Raw genomic sequence first — 16886 nt, forward strand, 5'->3', positions numbered from 1 at the left:
AAGATATTTCCAGAGCAGAAACTTCTGCACTGGAGGAGCCCGAACCCAAATCGATACTTGTCGATTTTCTTGATACTGGGGCGCCTTCAACCTCAAAAATAGATACCATAAGTCACAATTTTTGAGTAGCGAGGTTACAATTTAAAAAAATTACCAAATGTAATAATCAATAATATAATCAAATGTCCAAAGTTCAATGTAAATATTAATTTGAGTAATAAAAATCAGTTTTTATGTTATATTATGTAACTTATGTTTAAAATTCTGTCACAGATATATGTTTATAATTCTGTTTTCAACAAATTATTTTCTACTTTTTCTGTACAACTAAATGATTTACATAATGGTATTTTCACAATTTTCTATTTATGAGTTGAGAGGTGCTAGAATTAAACCGACGATATGTAATATATAATTAAGGAAAAGTATTTTTTCTACTACTGTGCGTAAAGTATGTACTTTAGACACATTTTCGAGTGCATAAAACATTTTATTCACTAGTGTGTAAAGAAAATTCATAATTAATGTCTCCGTAGCGTTGTGACGTAGGCTAGAGTACGACGCTCACATGCGGGAGGTAACAGTTTCAAATCGCGATCATGCAATTTTTTATTCTCTACTTATGTAGCAATTATGGTTTTTAGGTGGCATTTATGAATGCCGAAGAAAAGAGTTAATAAATTTAATAACACAAATTTGTCTGTTGTTTTGTTAATTTGTTCTAATCTTGATTAAAATATCAAAATATATATTTTATAAGGAAAATTACTATGAAACTTCTGTGTTTTGATGAAATTTTTGCTAGTAAAAAAACTATACTATGCAATTCATGTGTCTTCGACTCATGCGACAATATTTACATTTGTTGAAAAAAGACTCATTACATAAATAACTATTTCAATGTGGTTAGGTCGTAGATGTAATATTGTATGATACTTGTTGCGTGAAGTAAATTTGTGCACTTGTTGCCATTTTTCGCAATGAGTGACTGAATATTATAAATGACTATTTAATAGATGAAACTAATATCTATTAGATAGAAAAAAATCGTAACTCTAACTAACTATTTGTGAAGAGAATTATTAGACTAACAATGTCAAAATTCCTAAAGTAACAATAATTCAACAAACGCTGTAAAGTTAAAACATCCCACAATCTCCTTATATAGTATAACTGCTATCAACTGGAAACCTGACTTACAAAAGGGAAAATGAACGCAATGGATTGAAACTAAGTCCCTTTGAATATGTCAACAATGATAATTGTATTTGTTAACTTGCATTTCACGGAAACTAAATGCAGTGAAACTGCAAACGAGAAAGTTTTCTAATTCTAGTTTAACACGTGGTAACGTGAAATGGAACATATCTAGATATGTTTGAAATTAAAGAACAGTTGTGTTGTGTTTCTGGAATGGGGTTAAACGAGTTTATAGTACCTTAGCTAACGTCGAAGTTTCAAAACAAAAAGATTGGAATTTTTTGAGTTTCTCACCTTTGATCTATTTAACGAGATACGCCATATATGTTTAATTGTCTATATTGTATTATAATCAGTGTTATAAGAGTAAAAGTGTAAATATGATATAAATTGATCAAAATACGTTTGTCAAACATTTATGTAAAATATGCATTTGTTATTTATGCAAGAATTCATAATTTTTGGTTGATGAAAGTGTTGAACTAGTAATTGATTCTTATTCCCGAAAATTGTTCTAAGATCTATATCAGGGGTGGCCAAGCTCATCCGAACCAATTTCAAAATTTGAAATGTTTGGACGCATTCAAATACGTATTTAAAGGTATGCAAAAAAGGTATTTAAAAAAATTTTTTTACAAAAATTATGTCTTGGGAAAACAAATAAAAATACAAAATATGTGATATTTCAGTTATTATGGAGAGTTTCTCATGAATAGTGTCGGTTTCTACTGTCCTTTTTCCTTATTAACAAAATCATACAAAAATAAAGCTTCAAGTATCGCCCAGTTTATTCCATGTTTTAGAATCCCAACGTTCAGCCAGATCTTTGGGACCTCAAAAACCATTCATTGGGCTTAGATACAACAAATTGTCGCATTATATTTTCAACATCTTTGGATTCAAATTCTTTCCGTCACAAAAATTCTTATGCCACGTAACTTTAATAATAGGTGATTTAGCATTGTCTTGAGGTAAGACTAAATCTGGATATTTCTTCGATAACACCTCATACATTCGCATCATTTGGACAAATTTTTCATTTCATTTTTCATTGCAAGTAACAAGACGTCTAATAAAATGATCATTTTTCGTTAGGGCGAGGAGTTGTTTATACATTTCTACTCGATGTTTCGCTTGAATCTTGGTTAACGCGTCAGTCAGAGTGGCACTGTTTTCGACCGAACTTAATTAATGGTCACTGTAAAACCGATTTGGACCGGCGAATTTTTCTGGTATCGGACGAATTCAAATCTATTTTTTTTCGGATGTTTTATTTCTTCAGATACTCCATGCCGATGTATGGTATCTTTAGAAGGTCCAAGGGAGTCCAATAATCTGCGAGTGCTGGTACTAGATTGTTTTTCTAAGGCTTCTCTAGTAACCACAATATCCTCCGCAGGTGGAACACCTGGTCGCGAACGATCGTCAAGCGTCAAATCTCTACTATTAAAACGATTAAATCAACACTGTACTCATTAATTGTGTCTTCCCCTTCAATTTTATACATTTTTTTTGCTGCCACGGCTGCTTCAAAGTTACTGCGTTGTCAATAAATTGGAACAATATTTATTTATGAGAACGATATTTGTACATTTATTTAACTTCTCTTGATAGTTCTTTAAAATTTTGGTCGATAATTGATCATAGCACTTCTGAGTAATTCTTTGAGATGCTATTTATTTGATACTGATCGAAATTTCGATGTCACTAATTAAAAATAGAATATAATAAGTACGTTGTTTAGAACATCGAAATAATTCGATAAGCACTTTTTTTAATACAGGATACTTCGATTCTAGAATAAATTTCCAAAATGAGGTGATCGAAATCAACTTATATTCCAATTATTATAGAGTGTGATCTTTTTGCATTTATTTCTATTATCTCTAATTATCCAGATACTTTTTGGGTCATACTTACAAGAGAAATGGAAAACTCACCTATGTTAATGTAGATGGATTCAAAAAAATCTAGAAAATGTGTAAAAAGAGAACTCGAGTACATTTATCAAGAGACATAAATAATAATATTTCAGAGCTGCACATTGGCTCCCCCTGATTGATATCATTGAACCGAAATATTAAGTTTCGTGATATACCTTCTAAGTACAAATGTTGCAGCTTATGAATGTCGGTCATTTGATTTCAAGTGAAAAAAGTAATAACAATTTTGTAAATCACAAAAGAATATTAAAAACAAAGTAAAAGCAAAAGGGCCTAATGAGAAGGCTGGTGATTGTAGATGCTCTATCTTCAAATTTGTTCGTTATCTAATTTTCTCGAAAAAATAAGAGATAATTATATACAGGGTGATCCATAAATTGTTTCACTTTTGAACAAAATAACGTATTGTATCAAAACAATTGTTTATTAAAAATAAATAAAATAAAATTGAAAATTCTTCCTTGGGAGTAACATAGAGTGGTCGCCATCTCGACGCTGACATCCCTGAAATCTCACCTTCAGATTTTCAAAACTCTTCGACCCATGAGGCTAACCTAACCTAACCCACTTCTTGAGAAATTGCTCTGCTTTATTTGGAATATTTTTGTTTATTTATAGTATTTACTTAGGTTCGATTTTTGACAACATATATAAGAATTTTTGCACCTCTATGCGATGAAGTATTTATATCTCGTTATATATATTTAAATATGAACTAGAGTAATGCCAAAAACACCTAAAACGCGCTTTGTGACGTATCAAAACAATTGTTTAGATATTATAAATGAAGAATATAAAATCGAAAATAATTCCTTGAAAGTTATATAGAGTGGTCGCCATCTTGACGCTGACATCCCTGAAACCTGACCTTCAGATTTTCAAAAACTCTTCGGCATATGAGTATTTTTCTTAATTTACCGTATATACGTACTTTTGATTTTTGAAAAATCAACTGGAGAAAGGTATGGGCTGCGGAGAGGCTATGTAATATCTCCTCTGCAAAAGATCAATTTGTTTGAGAACATTCCTTAAAACACAGGTAAATTCTTTTTGGATGTATGAGCCCTGTCCCAGTTCAGTTGGCCCACTTAGAAAATTTGAAATTATTAAACTTTATTTTAACATGCCAAAAAGCAGATGTTAGTACAATGTTTTAAACTTTTAGTTTTACGTCTAAAATAGGTTTTGGATGAATATTGTTTATTTTGAATGATATTTAATATGATGTAAATAGATAGGTCTTGTTGATAATAATTTTTCATCCATATACAAGTGTTCATTGTTTCCAAAGTTGTGTTCAAAGTTTCATTAGGTCTAAAATACGCAAATAATAAAGTAGGTTGTGTAAGTCATATTTTCACAAAATGTTTTTTTCTAGTGACAGATAGATTTTTGAAGTAATAAGGTGAGTATAATTTTTAAAATGGCTAGAGGAAAAGTTATTGATAAAAAATTCGATTAATCATATGTATTATAGTTATTATTAACACGTTCACATTAACATTTATTTGTAAGAAAATTTTTACATAGCTTTAACAACAGAACTTATTATATTATCTCATTTCTTCCATTCGCTCAGTAGTCGGTTGGTCGGACAGCGTTGCCAGTTTTCATGAGTTTTGAATTAATTCTGGCGTGAACATACTCCCCGCGTTGAAAGCATAAGGATGGCTTTCAAAGGTCAACTGGAAGGGGGCAGATTTTTTGAAAGCTTCTTTTGATGATTTCTCCAGAGGGAGTTCTTATAGAAGCGACCCTAGCGATACCGTCAGGGCCTCTATGGAGCTTGCTGATTCTACCTAATAACCACTGAGTGGGCATAGTGTTCTCGCCTTTCACTAAAACGAGAGAATCTTCTACTAGATGGCCTTGGTTGGACTTCCATTTGGTGCGTCTTTGGAGCTCCGCAATGTACTCAGATTTCCATCTGTTCCAGAAGTGCTGTGCTAATTGTTGTACGAGCTGAAATCTGGAAAGTCGATTCATTTTTATGTCGGTGACATCTTGATCAGGTGCTGCAATTATTGGTCTTCCAATCAAGAAGTGAGCTGGGGTAAGAGGTCCAAAATCGTTGGGATCAGAGCTCAGTGGGCATAAAGGACGCGAATTCAAAATCGCCTCGATTTGTGCGAGAACTGTGGCAAATTCTTCAAATGATAAATGAACTTGGGTCAAAACGCGCCTTAAATGATGCTTTACGCTTTTGACAGCTGCTTCCCACAAACCTCCGAAATGAGGAGAGTAGGGTGGTATAAAACTCCACTCTATATTCTGAGAGCTACATTTCTCGATTATAGTGTTGCTGCCATGTTTTAGAAAATCCTTTAGCTCTCGCTGTGCCCCGACGAAGCTTGTTCCATTGTCGGACAATATTTTTGATGGTTTGCCTCGTCTAGAGACAAAACGATATAGCGCCTGAATAAATGATTCTGAAGAAAGGCTAGAAATCAATTCCAAATGGACTGCTTTAGTTGATAAACAAATAAATACGCCAATATAACATTTACTTAAACGACAACCTCTACCTTTCTTATCGTTAATCATAAATGGCCCCGCGTAATCAACTCCCACTATTGAAAATGCACTAGAAGGATTAGTTCTATCGCGCGGTAAGTTGGCCATAATTGGCTGTATGGTTTTAGCATTGAATTTGAAGCATTTCACACAATTCTTAACAGTCTTTCGTGCAAGATTTCTACCGGATATAACCCAGTAATTTTCTCTTATAGTGCTTAAGAGCAGCTGAGGGCCGCCATGCAATAGGCGTTCATGTTCTTGTAAAAATAGTAGCTTTGAAAAATGATGCTTTGAATTGATCAAAATTGGATGCCTTTTGCCAAAGGAGTAATTTGAATGTTTTAGTCGCCCTCCTACGCGTAGCAAACCATCGGGTTCTAGAAAGGGACTAAGACTTAATAGATTACTATGGGAGCTCAAAGGCTTGTTATTTTTCAATGTTTCAATTTCGGTAGAATACGATTGAGATTGACAAATTCGAATGAGACATTTTAGAGAATCACTTAACTCCTGTACTGTAAGAGAACCGCCTCTTCTGCGATTTCTCTGAAGACAATTATCCTTAAATCGTAAAATGTATGCCATTGTTCGTTGCATTCTTGAGAAATTTGAAAAACGTTCAAAGGGAAAACTCAGAGTAGGGGGCGCAACATTGGTCAGAAGACTGGATTTAAGTTCAGGTAAATCATGAAGCACCTCCAGCTTGTCATTGGGCCAAAAACTTGGGTCCTTAGCTAGCCAAGTAGGGCCGCGCCACCACAAATCAGAGTTTAAAATTTGACTAGGATATATTCCCCTTGAAGCAATATCTGCTGGATTATCGTGGGTGGGGATGTGCCTCCAATCGGCGTGTTTAGTGAGAGACTGAATTTCTGCCACTCTATGGGCCGTGAATGTTTTTAGCAGATTCGGGCTTGTGCGTACCCAAGCTAGAGCTATAGTTGAGTCCGACCAAAGTGTGAAAGATTTGAATTGAATTTTCAAAGCAGTTTTAGCTTTATCTGTTAGGCGGGCTAGAAGCAATGCTGCGCATAATTCCAACCGCGGGATTGGTATTGTTTTTATAGGTGCCACCTTTGCTTTGGCGCATAACAGGGATACATGAACCTTTTGATCGGAATCAATACTTCTCAAATAAACACAGGCTCCGTAAGCCTTTTCCGAAGCGTCAGCGAAACCATGCAGTTGTAATTCAACAGCATTCTTGCAAATAGCTTGTCTGTTTAACTCAAGATCGTTCAAAATAAGAAGCTCCTTCTCCAACCTTACCCAATTTTCAGATATAGCTTTTGGAATAGCGTCATCCCAAGCTAATTTATTTTCCCATAATTTTTGCATTATCATTTTTGCGATAATAGTACATGGGCTTAGTAAACCAAGGATGTCGAATATTTTTGATATAGTAGATAAAATTGTGCGTTTTGTGACCTTTGTACCTATAGGATTGGTATGAATTTTATATTGAAGCTTGTCGTTATTGCAAACCCATATCAAGCCTAATGTTTTTGTTTTGCCATCATGCGCAAATTCTAGTATATCGGATTTTAAATCATTTGAACTTATATTTTTGAGCGCGTTGGTGTCGTTAGAGCACCATTTTCGGAGTGCGAAACATCCCGATTTAAGAGTGTCACTTATCGCTTTACATATGTATTGCGCATGCTCAAGTGTAGGTGCACCTGTTAACAGGTCATCTACATAAAAGTCGTGCTTAATGATTTCGGCTATTTCCGGGTTCATTTCTTGAATATCCTCAGCGAGTTTAGCTAAACAGCGTATTGCAAGATAACTGGCAGAGGCTTGCCCGTATGTAACGGTATTTAGCTGGTAGACTTCCAGGTTATCACTCGGATTTTCGCGCCATACAATTTTTTGCAAATGCCTTTGCTCGGGCGTTATTGAAATTTGCCGGTACATTTTAACTATGTCTGCCGAAACTACATAGTTATATTTCCTAAACCTTAAGACTATTGATAGTAAATCGTCTTGTAAAACGGGTCCAATGACTTGAATATTGTTGAAGGATAGACCGTTGCTAGAGGGCGCTGATGCATCGAAAACTACCCGTAGTTTTGTGGTCAAACTCTCTTCTCTCAAAACTCCGTGATGCGGCATGAAATATTCGAAGCTTGAATCATTGCCGTTACAAATTGTCATATGGCCTAGCTCTTTATACTCGTTCATAAATTGTATATATCTGCTGTGCAGCATTGGATCTCTCCTGAATTTTCGTTCTAATGCATAGAAACGTTTTTCGGCTTGAGCTTTCGACTCACCTAAACTAGAAGGTTGTTGCTTCAAAGGTATAGTGACTGTAAAACGTCCGTTCGCGTCTCTGGTAGTAGTTTTGATGAAATTGTCCTCGCAAAATTGTTCATCTGGAGAAAGTTGTCGCGTGCTAGATATTTCCTCGATTTCCCAAAATTTGGCTATTGAATTTAATAATTCCTGGTTTATACTTAAATTACAAGAAGCCTTTTCAACGTTGTTAGTACTTATTTGCCCAGATACAACCCAACCTAGCACTGTATCAATTAATAGCGGCATATTTTTTCCTAACGAAATTTTGTTATTGCTTAAAATTGTCCAAAATAGGTCCGCGCCAATGAGCATGTCTACTGGTCCGGGAATATTGAATTGTGGATCAGCTAGCTTTAGATCACCTGGAATCGCCCAAGATTGCGTGTTGATTCGACAACACGGCATCACACTTGTAATCTCTTTTAGAATATAACAATTGCCATGCGCTTTAAAATTGGTATGTATAGATTTAAATGAAACCTTACACCTTTTACTGACCTTTGAAATATTGTTTGAAATTCCGAAAATTGAAAGATCTGTTTTATGTGTCGCAATATTCAAACGCTTTTGCAAATCCTCCGTTATAAAGGAAGTTTGAGAACCACAATCTAATAACGCTCTTGCTTTGTGAAAATTATTGAAATTGTCTGAAATGAGTAAACAGGCGGTAGATAATAGCACCTGCCCCGCCGCTGGTACCACTACGCCACTGCTTAGTGCTGCGGAACTTGAGCTCGCGTTGTCCGCTATCTCGAGTTTTTCATGCAAAATTGTATTGTGCCAAGCTTTACACACTTTGCAAGGCCCTAATTTACACTGTTTGACAGAGTGACCCGAACGCAAACAGTTATGGCAAAGATTTGATTTTTTGACAAAATCTTTTTTTTGTGTTATTGTTAATCCGAGAAACTCTGCACAACGATATATTGAATGCTCTTTCTTGCAATAGGAGCATGTATATGTACTTGAGGTCAATGACCTTACTCTACTTTGTTTATTGAATTTATTTTCCTCATTACTAAATTTTGAATCTGATTTATTTAAACTGAGACTGTTCTTTGATTCTAACATATTAAGAAAATTGGAACGTTTTTGTAAAAATTGTAGGAATTTATCTAACTTTGGCAATTCTTCCTGATCTCTATTTTCCCTTTCCCATTCAAGGTTTGAGCTAGTATCTAATTTATTAGTAATCCAAAAAATTAGTAGAGGATCCCAATTAGTTATATTTTGCCCCAATTGTTCAATAGATCCCAAATGTTTGTGAATATCGTCAGCTAAATTTTGTAGTTTTTCAGCTGTCGGTTTTTGTATATTTTCTAATGAAAAAATAGCTCTAATATGTTCATATATTAATTTTTTAGTATTGTCAAATCTTTTTGAAATTGTGGCCCATGCCACTTCATAATTGTCGGCCGTATATTTGATTTTGGAAATGGACGCCGCTGCTGTTCCTCCTAGTGCACTTCGCAAGTAATAAAATTTTTGAATATTATCTAATTTTTTACTATCATGAATAAGGCTTTTATATGTGTCCCTGAATTCTAACCAATCTTCAAAGTTTCCACTGAATTTAGGAAGTGATATATCCGGAAGCTTTATACCCTCGTTTTTACAACAAGCTTTGTCTGAAATCACGCTAAGATTTGTATCATTATCGTGATTATTGTAGCTTTGTAAAATGTTTTTAGCAACAGCGATTGCATCATAATATGAATTTTCAAATCTCTCTCGTTCGATTAATTGCTCATCTAAATTTATATCATCCTGTAACTCTATTTCTAATTGATATGATTTGAATTCGTCAAGATAATTTTCGGCATCACGTAACCTATCTTTTAATTTTGTAACTTCTGTTTGGCTTAAATTAGATATAGTTGCAAATTCATTTACCGCTTTTGTGAAAATAGTTAACTGAGCTTTAATTACACCTCTTTTCTTTATTAGTTTGCCAAGTTCTGCCATTTTATATTGTCAAATTGTTCAAGCACAAACAGAGAAGCTTTGAAATCGCAAATGGAAAGAAAAATTCGGAAATAAATAATTTGGAACAAACTCACTCTGATTTCGGTCGAACTGCCTGATTCTTGCAATTGAACTAGTCGGCCAGTTGAGTTGATGTCTGGTCGCCGTGATATTGTATCGACTACTTGTTTGGTCGATCACTTTGCACTCGTTGATAGTTGCTTGCAGCACGTGGTAAATTGTTTTTGGGTTATAGTTGTTAATAATATATTGTTTATTGCGAATTTTCACTGGTTTTGTTTATAATCCGCTCGTAAGGACCATTTTTTGTATTATAGTTATTATTAACACGTTCACATTAACATTTATTTGTAAGAAAATTTTTACATAGCTTTAACAACAGAACTTATTATATTATCTCATTTCTTCCATTCGCTCAGTAGTCGGTTGGTCGGACAGCGTTGCCAGTTTTCATGAGTTTTGAATTAATTCTGGCGTGAACATCATATTAAACTTATTCAAAAATGGGAAAAAGAACTCAGAAATCGCGAAAGTTGTAAACATGTCAAAATACAGTGTTCGAAATATAGTTCGCTTGTATAAAGCAAATGGTTCAATTGTACCTAAACGCCGGTAAGTAAGAAAATCAAATTTGTCAGACAAAGATAAACAAGCGTTAAAAAGAATAATTCAACAAAACATACGTTCTAACTATGGTCAACTAAGTGTACTTTGGAGTAATCCAGTGGGTAGGCGGGTTTCAAGATCCACATGTCACAGAGAGGCTCAAAAATTAGGATTTCGGACATACAAGGTAACATCTTAGTTTAATGCATATTTTTCTAAATTTAAATTTTCTTTACATAGGCCAAGGAAAAGCCATTATTGACTCAAATCCAAAAGAAAAATAGACTTAAATGGACCAAAGAGCATAAAAATTGGAAATTTTAAAAGTGGAGCTGTATATATTGGAGTGATGAGTCTCGTTTGAAGTTTGCGTGGGTGACGATCGAAATAGAGATGAAGCGGAAAGTAAAATTTCCGGCATCTGTGATGGTGTGGGTCTCGATATTTGCAAGAGGAGTGGGAAAACTGCATTTCATAAACGGAATTGTCAATACTGAAAAGTACCTGGATATTTTAGAAGAATCATTGTTGCCAACAAGAGAAGTAACTAACCGTTGGGAAAGCCTTTATTTTTTAGCAAGATGGAGCAGCATGTCATAAGTCAAAAAAGGCCTTAAAATGGTTTTCAGATAACAATATTCCACTTTTAGAGTGGGTTTTAAGTAGTCCAGATTTATCACCAATAGAAACACTTTGGCATGAAATGAAAAAGTAGTTGCGTGCAAATCCAGCTAGAATTGTCATGGAATTAAAAGAAAGACTACAAGAAATTTGGGATAATTTTACTCCCGAATACCGCCAGAATTTAATAAACACCATGCCTCAAAGAATTACGGCTGTTATTAAAAATAAAGGGGATGTTACGCAACGGTAACTTTTAAAAGTATGTATAATATCTAAGCTTTTCTGATTACATTTGGTTTTTGTTTTTTTGTAACATGTAACCCCTGTAAAAGTACTTATCTAAAAAGAAAATAGAAAATAGAAAATATAAAGTGCTCAAAACGAAACAATTTGCCGGTTTTTAATAGCTGAAAAAGCAATAATTAGTTAATTTTTTCAATTGGGCCAACTGAAATGGGACGGGGCTTGTATGATCCTTATATGATGTAAAAAAATCTCGTACCATTTTCACATATATCACAAAGTTAACAGTTATTGAAATGTTGTGTGTAGTATAAAAGCCTATTACGTACTTTGACATATTGCCGCCTAAACCATCGCTTTTCGAGTATCTAAAGCTCTTTGGTGTTATGATTTCGGATGTTCTCTATTCCAAAATCTGCAATTTTGTTTGTCATGGTGATTTAAGTGAAAGTAGGCTTCGGCGAAGAAAATTTTCCATAAAATTGAATAATTTTATTGCAATTCTTGCCCTAACTGTCTAGTACTTCTTCTACTTACTAAGATATTTGAATAAGAACTAAATCATCAGTGCACTTCAACTAAGGTCATTTTATGTAAAATACAGCATGATAAAAAGCGAATATTTCTTAAAACCACATGTGTGCTCTATGAGAGTTAAGAATAAGAAGAAGAGAAAGTCATGGTAAGAGGAGCTACTAGTAGTTTTACTAATCCCAGTCTAGCAAGAGTTGTTGTTGTCCTAGTGATCAGCATAAAACTAAACAAAAACGGAAGATTAGATATCCCTACCTAACCTATATATTACCTTTATGCAATAGTTCCTCCTAAATGTATAAACTCATGAGCTAAATTCGTCAACATGCTGGAAAGAAAAATGAATATAGAGTACTGTCCATCAGAAGTTGGTTGGCACATAGCGCTGCGTAGACGAGAGAAATAGATGGATTGTGAAACAGAGATGAGAGTAGCTAAGGTAGAGAACCGGACACTCTGATACAAAATCTACCCAGTCGAAATCGACAAAAATTAAGACATTCTCAAATTGATAACCATTATTATACAGTAGAGATCAATATGGGCGGGAGGTATAATAGTAATAGAAAAATCAACGATACAATTTATTTCACAAAGCAAATTCAACCTTATAAGAATACATACATTCACTATGAGTTCCACGTGGAACTGTCCAAGGTGTACCGACACCAAACGTCATTTATTACTGCCCCAAATCACGTGTGACATCCATCTAATCTAATATAAATTAGTAAACCATAATGTTAGCTTAAAATCCACTTTAAGGTGGGAAAAAATCGTGTAGTCGCAAAAAGTTGTTTATAATTTCAAGCTCTTTCAGAAAAGACAAAATTAGAAAAATCGCAGGATATTTTTTCTAGAAAGAGTGCGAGCGAGAGAAGGACCTACATCGGCAATTTGATCTCACAGAGCTGTCAGAGCCTACATATAAATTTTAAAATCGTCAGTCACCTGCTACTAAATACGTGTAACCTTCGTGGTTTATGCGCAACATGTGTCGCTCACTCCGACGTCAGCGCACGAAGAGACAATCACGAGAGGAGAGAGGAGACTGGCATGAACAAGGGGAGCGGAAGGAATGGGAATAGGTTGGGGCGCAAGACTCCGCGGACGTGGTTACTTGTGTGTCATTTGTGTTTTTTACTGTGATTGTAATTATAGATCGTTGAATTCTGTGTAAGTTCGTAAGGGATATTTTCTCCTCCTTAGTTAAAAATAAGTTGTACTATGTTACCCGTGGGCTAGATACCTGAGTGAAAGTGAGCCTTTTAAAGAAGGGCTCAAAGATGGGAAAGGACTTCCAGAACTATTAAGTTTGTGTAATGCAAGCTGCTTAGAACATATTATATAAGAATTTTTTAATATTCATGCGACGTACTCTCAAGATGTTAGGGGTTGCATCCGACTCCAACTGCAGAAGACCAAAGAGAAAAATGTCCCGGGTTGGCCAGCAAACTCAGAAGAACACAATTTTCAATAATTTCGACAACACTATACACTTACCTGTTACTTTTCGGGTTGGGAACACCCTCGCATTCGTCCATCTTGTGTCTGTAATGCCAACTACTTGATCTAAAAACACCTACTGATGATAACCGTTTAAAAGTGATTGTCAAAGAAAATTGCCCGAAATTTAAGTTTTGACAGCTCTAGGAAAAAATTCTGCCGTGCCATTTTTTCTAATTTTGTGATTTTTTGAAAGAGCATGAAATTCTTAACCAACCCTGTAATTTTCGCGACTACACGATTTTTTTTCCATGTTATAATCTATAATGCCTGCAGTATAATATAAATAAATATTGCTAATTATATAATAGAACAAGAAGGAATAAATGTAGATCAATTATATTTAAAAATTGATCACCAGACTAGAAAAATTTTAGATGGTTTTTTATTAATGAATTGCCATTACAAAATATAAGAAGATATATAAAATTTTTTTAGAATGTCAACAATTTAATGTAAGGAGTTGTTTGGTTAGTACCACAGACCTAATAACCTAATGTGTTATTAGATCTGTGGTTGGTAGCTGTAAAAATCTGAAGTGTCAACATCTACTATCTGCAGTTTATGTTTAGCAGGAGAGTTTTTGGACACTCTGTATAAATCTACACATATTCTGGAGTAGAATGATTCAATTTTATTTTGCAAAATTGTTATTAATATAATAAACTGTTATTTATCAAAGAGATGTGTTACATTATTAAGTTAATTAATAATTAATAAATTGTTAAACAATTTTATTAACAACCATATAAAATAATTGTAATTACACTAACTTTTCTAAGTAGTGTTGAAAAATCGTGTAGTGGATTTTCTTTGTATTTTGACCTATTGGAAATTATAATAAAATCACAACTCAAATGTGCAATAAAACCAACATTTTATGGATAAGAAAACAATATCACTCTTACTGATATATATATATATATATATATATAAACAAACAAAATATGTAATCAAATATCAATAAGTATATGAAATATAATCTACAGAATATTATACATCAATTGTCCACCTGCAGCATTTAAAGTTCTAGTATCTATTTTCCTATAGAGGCATGATATTTTTGTTTCTATTCGGATTTCATATTACTTATGTGTATATTATTTATCAAGTCCTCTTAGTATCTTGTTTGCTTAGTAAAAGCTATTTTCATTTTGAATAAACTAGTTTCTTTGAATACAATTGATAGTCCAGTTAACAACGGTTTTTACCTCAGCTTTCCATCAAGACGCATTGGTTTGCTTGAAATTTCAACAGTAGATAATAAATACCTTAAAAAGCCTACCCTATGCCGATATGGGCTTTTACTCTGGGGGTAAATACCACCCCAACTAGGGACCGGTAATTTTTTGTTGAAACTAATCGTAGAAATCGATAAAAAGGGTACTCTAAGCACTATGAAAGTTTTTCAAAAGATCAATACGTTTTGACTTATTCGGGATTGTAATTTTGGATTTCTGTTACAAAAAAGCATATTTTTAATCGATTTTTCATACGCATTTTTCACATTTTGATCAAATAACTGTAAGAAGATTGAATGTAGCGTTTAACAAAATAAAAAGAATGTCAATTTTTATTACAGACCTAATACTTATGATTTATTAAAGGCCGAACTTATTTATTGAACAGACGATTTTGAAAAATTGAAAATCGAATAAGTGGAAAACGGTCAATTTTACGAAAAAAAAATGTATTGAATCTTTACATCTTTAAAAAATCATTCAAATTAATATTCATAAGTATTTGTAGTACATAAAATAACAGACATTATGACGAAAATTCACCTGTTAATTTATAAAACCCCCAACTCGTAATGTATTACTTTTACAGATATAAAGTAATGAATAACTATAAATTTTTGACTTTTCAAAAAAATCCGATTCAGATAAAAAAAATCTGATTTAAATAAAAAAATCACGAATACTATCAACATACACGATTTCTACTATTCACCTCTGAAATCATTTCGAAATTCAATATTTCGATAAAATTGATTCTGCCAGTCTTCAAAGGAGAAAACAATTAGTTTCATTGGCTAATGCCTCGATTAATATTGAATTACAACTCCTCTGAAGAGCGTGATCTTAATCGACCCTTTTGTCGATATTAGTCCCCAATAATAGAAAAAATTGAAAATAAATAGAACTTTATTTCAAAATTTACATATTTTTACCGTTGTTCACTGGACTATGAGTGCAATATTACAAATAAATGTTATTACTTCAAAAAATACAACACCCTCAAAATTTAGAAATCCTTACTACCACGTGAAATTTGATAAAATTTATACTGTTTATATGTTTTCAAAAATTTACCCATAACCTATCAAAAATTTCAAACATTATATATTTATCATAAAATAGAAGATTAACATTAGTTTTATAGTCTACTATAAATATTCAGTTTCCAATAGGTTAGAACAGCAGACTATTGTGTTACATGGATGATAGCAAATATTGTTGTTAACTAAATGTGATCATAACATAAGTAAAAATTTATGTATTTGTGGAACATGTTACAGGGTTGTTATATGCTTTTTATGGTATTTTACAGTTCAAAATTAAACATAATGATGGTGCAATAAGAAATATTTATTAATTTAACTATACATAAAGGATCAATTCAAACTCTTGTTTGAAATATATATGAAATACAAAACAAATACTATAATTAAGACGTCATGTGTTTGTGTTAATGTTACCTACTTATTTGTAATTTTTCTTATATTATTAGTTCAAGTGAATTTTAAAAAGCTCATAATATCTATTAAAACTCGATGTTTACTTGGCTCTTGAAATCCATAACGACATGTAACTTTGAATTTGTATTTGAGTTTTATTTATTAAAGACAAAAACATTCCAAATATATTTGGAATAAAAACTACCAGGCCACCAGGGTATACCAGACAATAAGGAAACAGGCAGGTAATTACTGTATATTCTGGACCAGAGCCCAGCTGTGGCATTATGTTATGTCACATCAATAACAAACTGAATGAATGGCTAAATAAGCAGATGGTGTCTAACTGAAGAGACACTGCAAGCCTAAGACAACCCAAAAGATTCATAACCATATTAGCTAAGAAGTCCGAGGAACTCCCCTGATATCCATAAACGATATGAACCCGACCACCAGGTCGGTTTCTCAACAGGACCCTGCCCAGTCAAATACCACTTTAAGAGGATATGCATGACAGAGCTAGTGCATAAGGTTGTGAATTTACCTCGCTAACACTTAGACCTATTCATTGTGTATGCATCACAGAAGAGACAACAACTGCATATTCTGGGAATAAGTCATATAAACAGTAGAGCTTATACTCTGCGATTATCCTTGAAGTAGTACACATTGGGAAGTGAAACATTAAGACTCTCAAAAATAGCTCCCTTTTTAAAAAATCTATGTTTTTTGGAAGCAGAACAATG

General features: G+C 33.4%; 1 protein-coding gene across 1 annotated transcript; it reads right to left on the reverse strand.

The window, feature by feature from the left end:
* Positions 1–2384: 2384 nt before the first annotated feature.
* On the reverse strand, positions 2385–9926 carry LOC130448997 (uncharacterized). Its single transcript, XM_056786630.1, has 3 exons — positions 9470–9926; positions 4910–8215; positions 2385–2608 (listed from the first exon to the last, which is right to left on the reverse strand). Exons 1-3 carry the CDS (start codon positions 9924–9926, stop codon positions 2385–2387), a joined length of 3987 nt encoding a protein of 1328 aa, XP_056642608.1.
* Between the last annotated feature and the right edge of the window lie 6960 nt (positions 9927–16886).

This window comes from Diorhabda sublineata, chromosome 9, assembly GCF_026230105.1.
Source record: "Diorhabda sublineata isolate icDioSubl1.1 chromosome 9, icDioSubl1.1, whole genome shotgun sequence".
NCBI lineage: Eukaryota > Metazoa > Arthropoda > Insecta > Coleoptera > Chrysomelidae > Diorhabda > Diorhabda sublineata.

What these genes read in the sequence shown, in the direction of transcription:
- LOC130448997 (XM_056786630.1), bottom strand. Translation starts at nt 9,926, where the DNA reads ATGGCAGAACTTGGCAAACTAATAAAGAAAAGAGGTGTAATTAAAGCT. An exon ending in TAAAAGCCTTATTCATGATA is followed by an intron (nt 8,216 to 9,469) that starts GTAAAAAATTAG and finishes AAATTTCGTTAG; the next exon opens with GAAAAAATATGCCGCTATTA. An exon ending in GCTCCATAGAGGCCCTGACG is followed by an intron (nt 2,609 to 4,909) that starts GTATCGCTAGGG and finishes GTTCGCGACCAG; the next exon opens with GTGTTCCACCTGCGGAGGAT.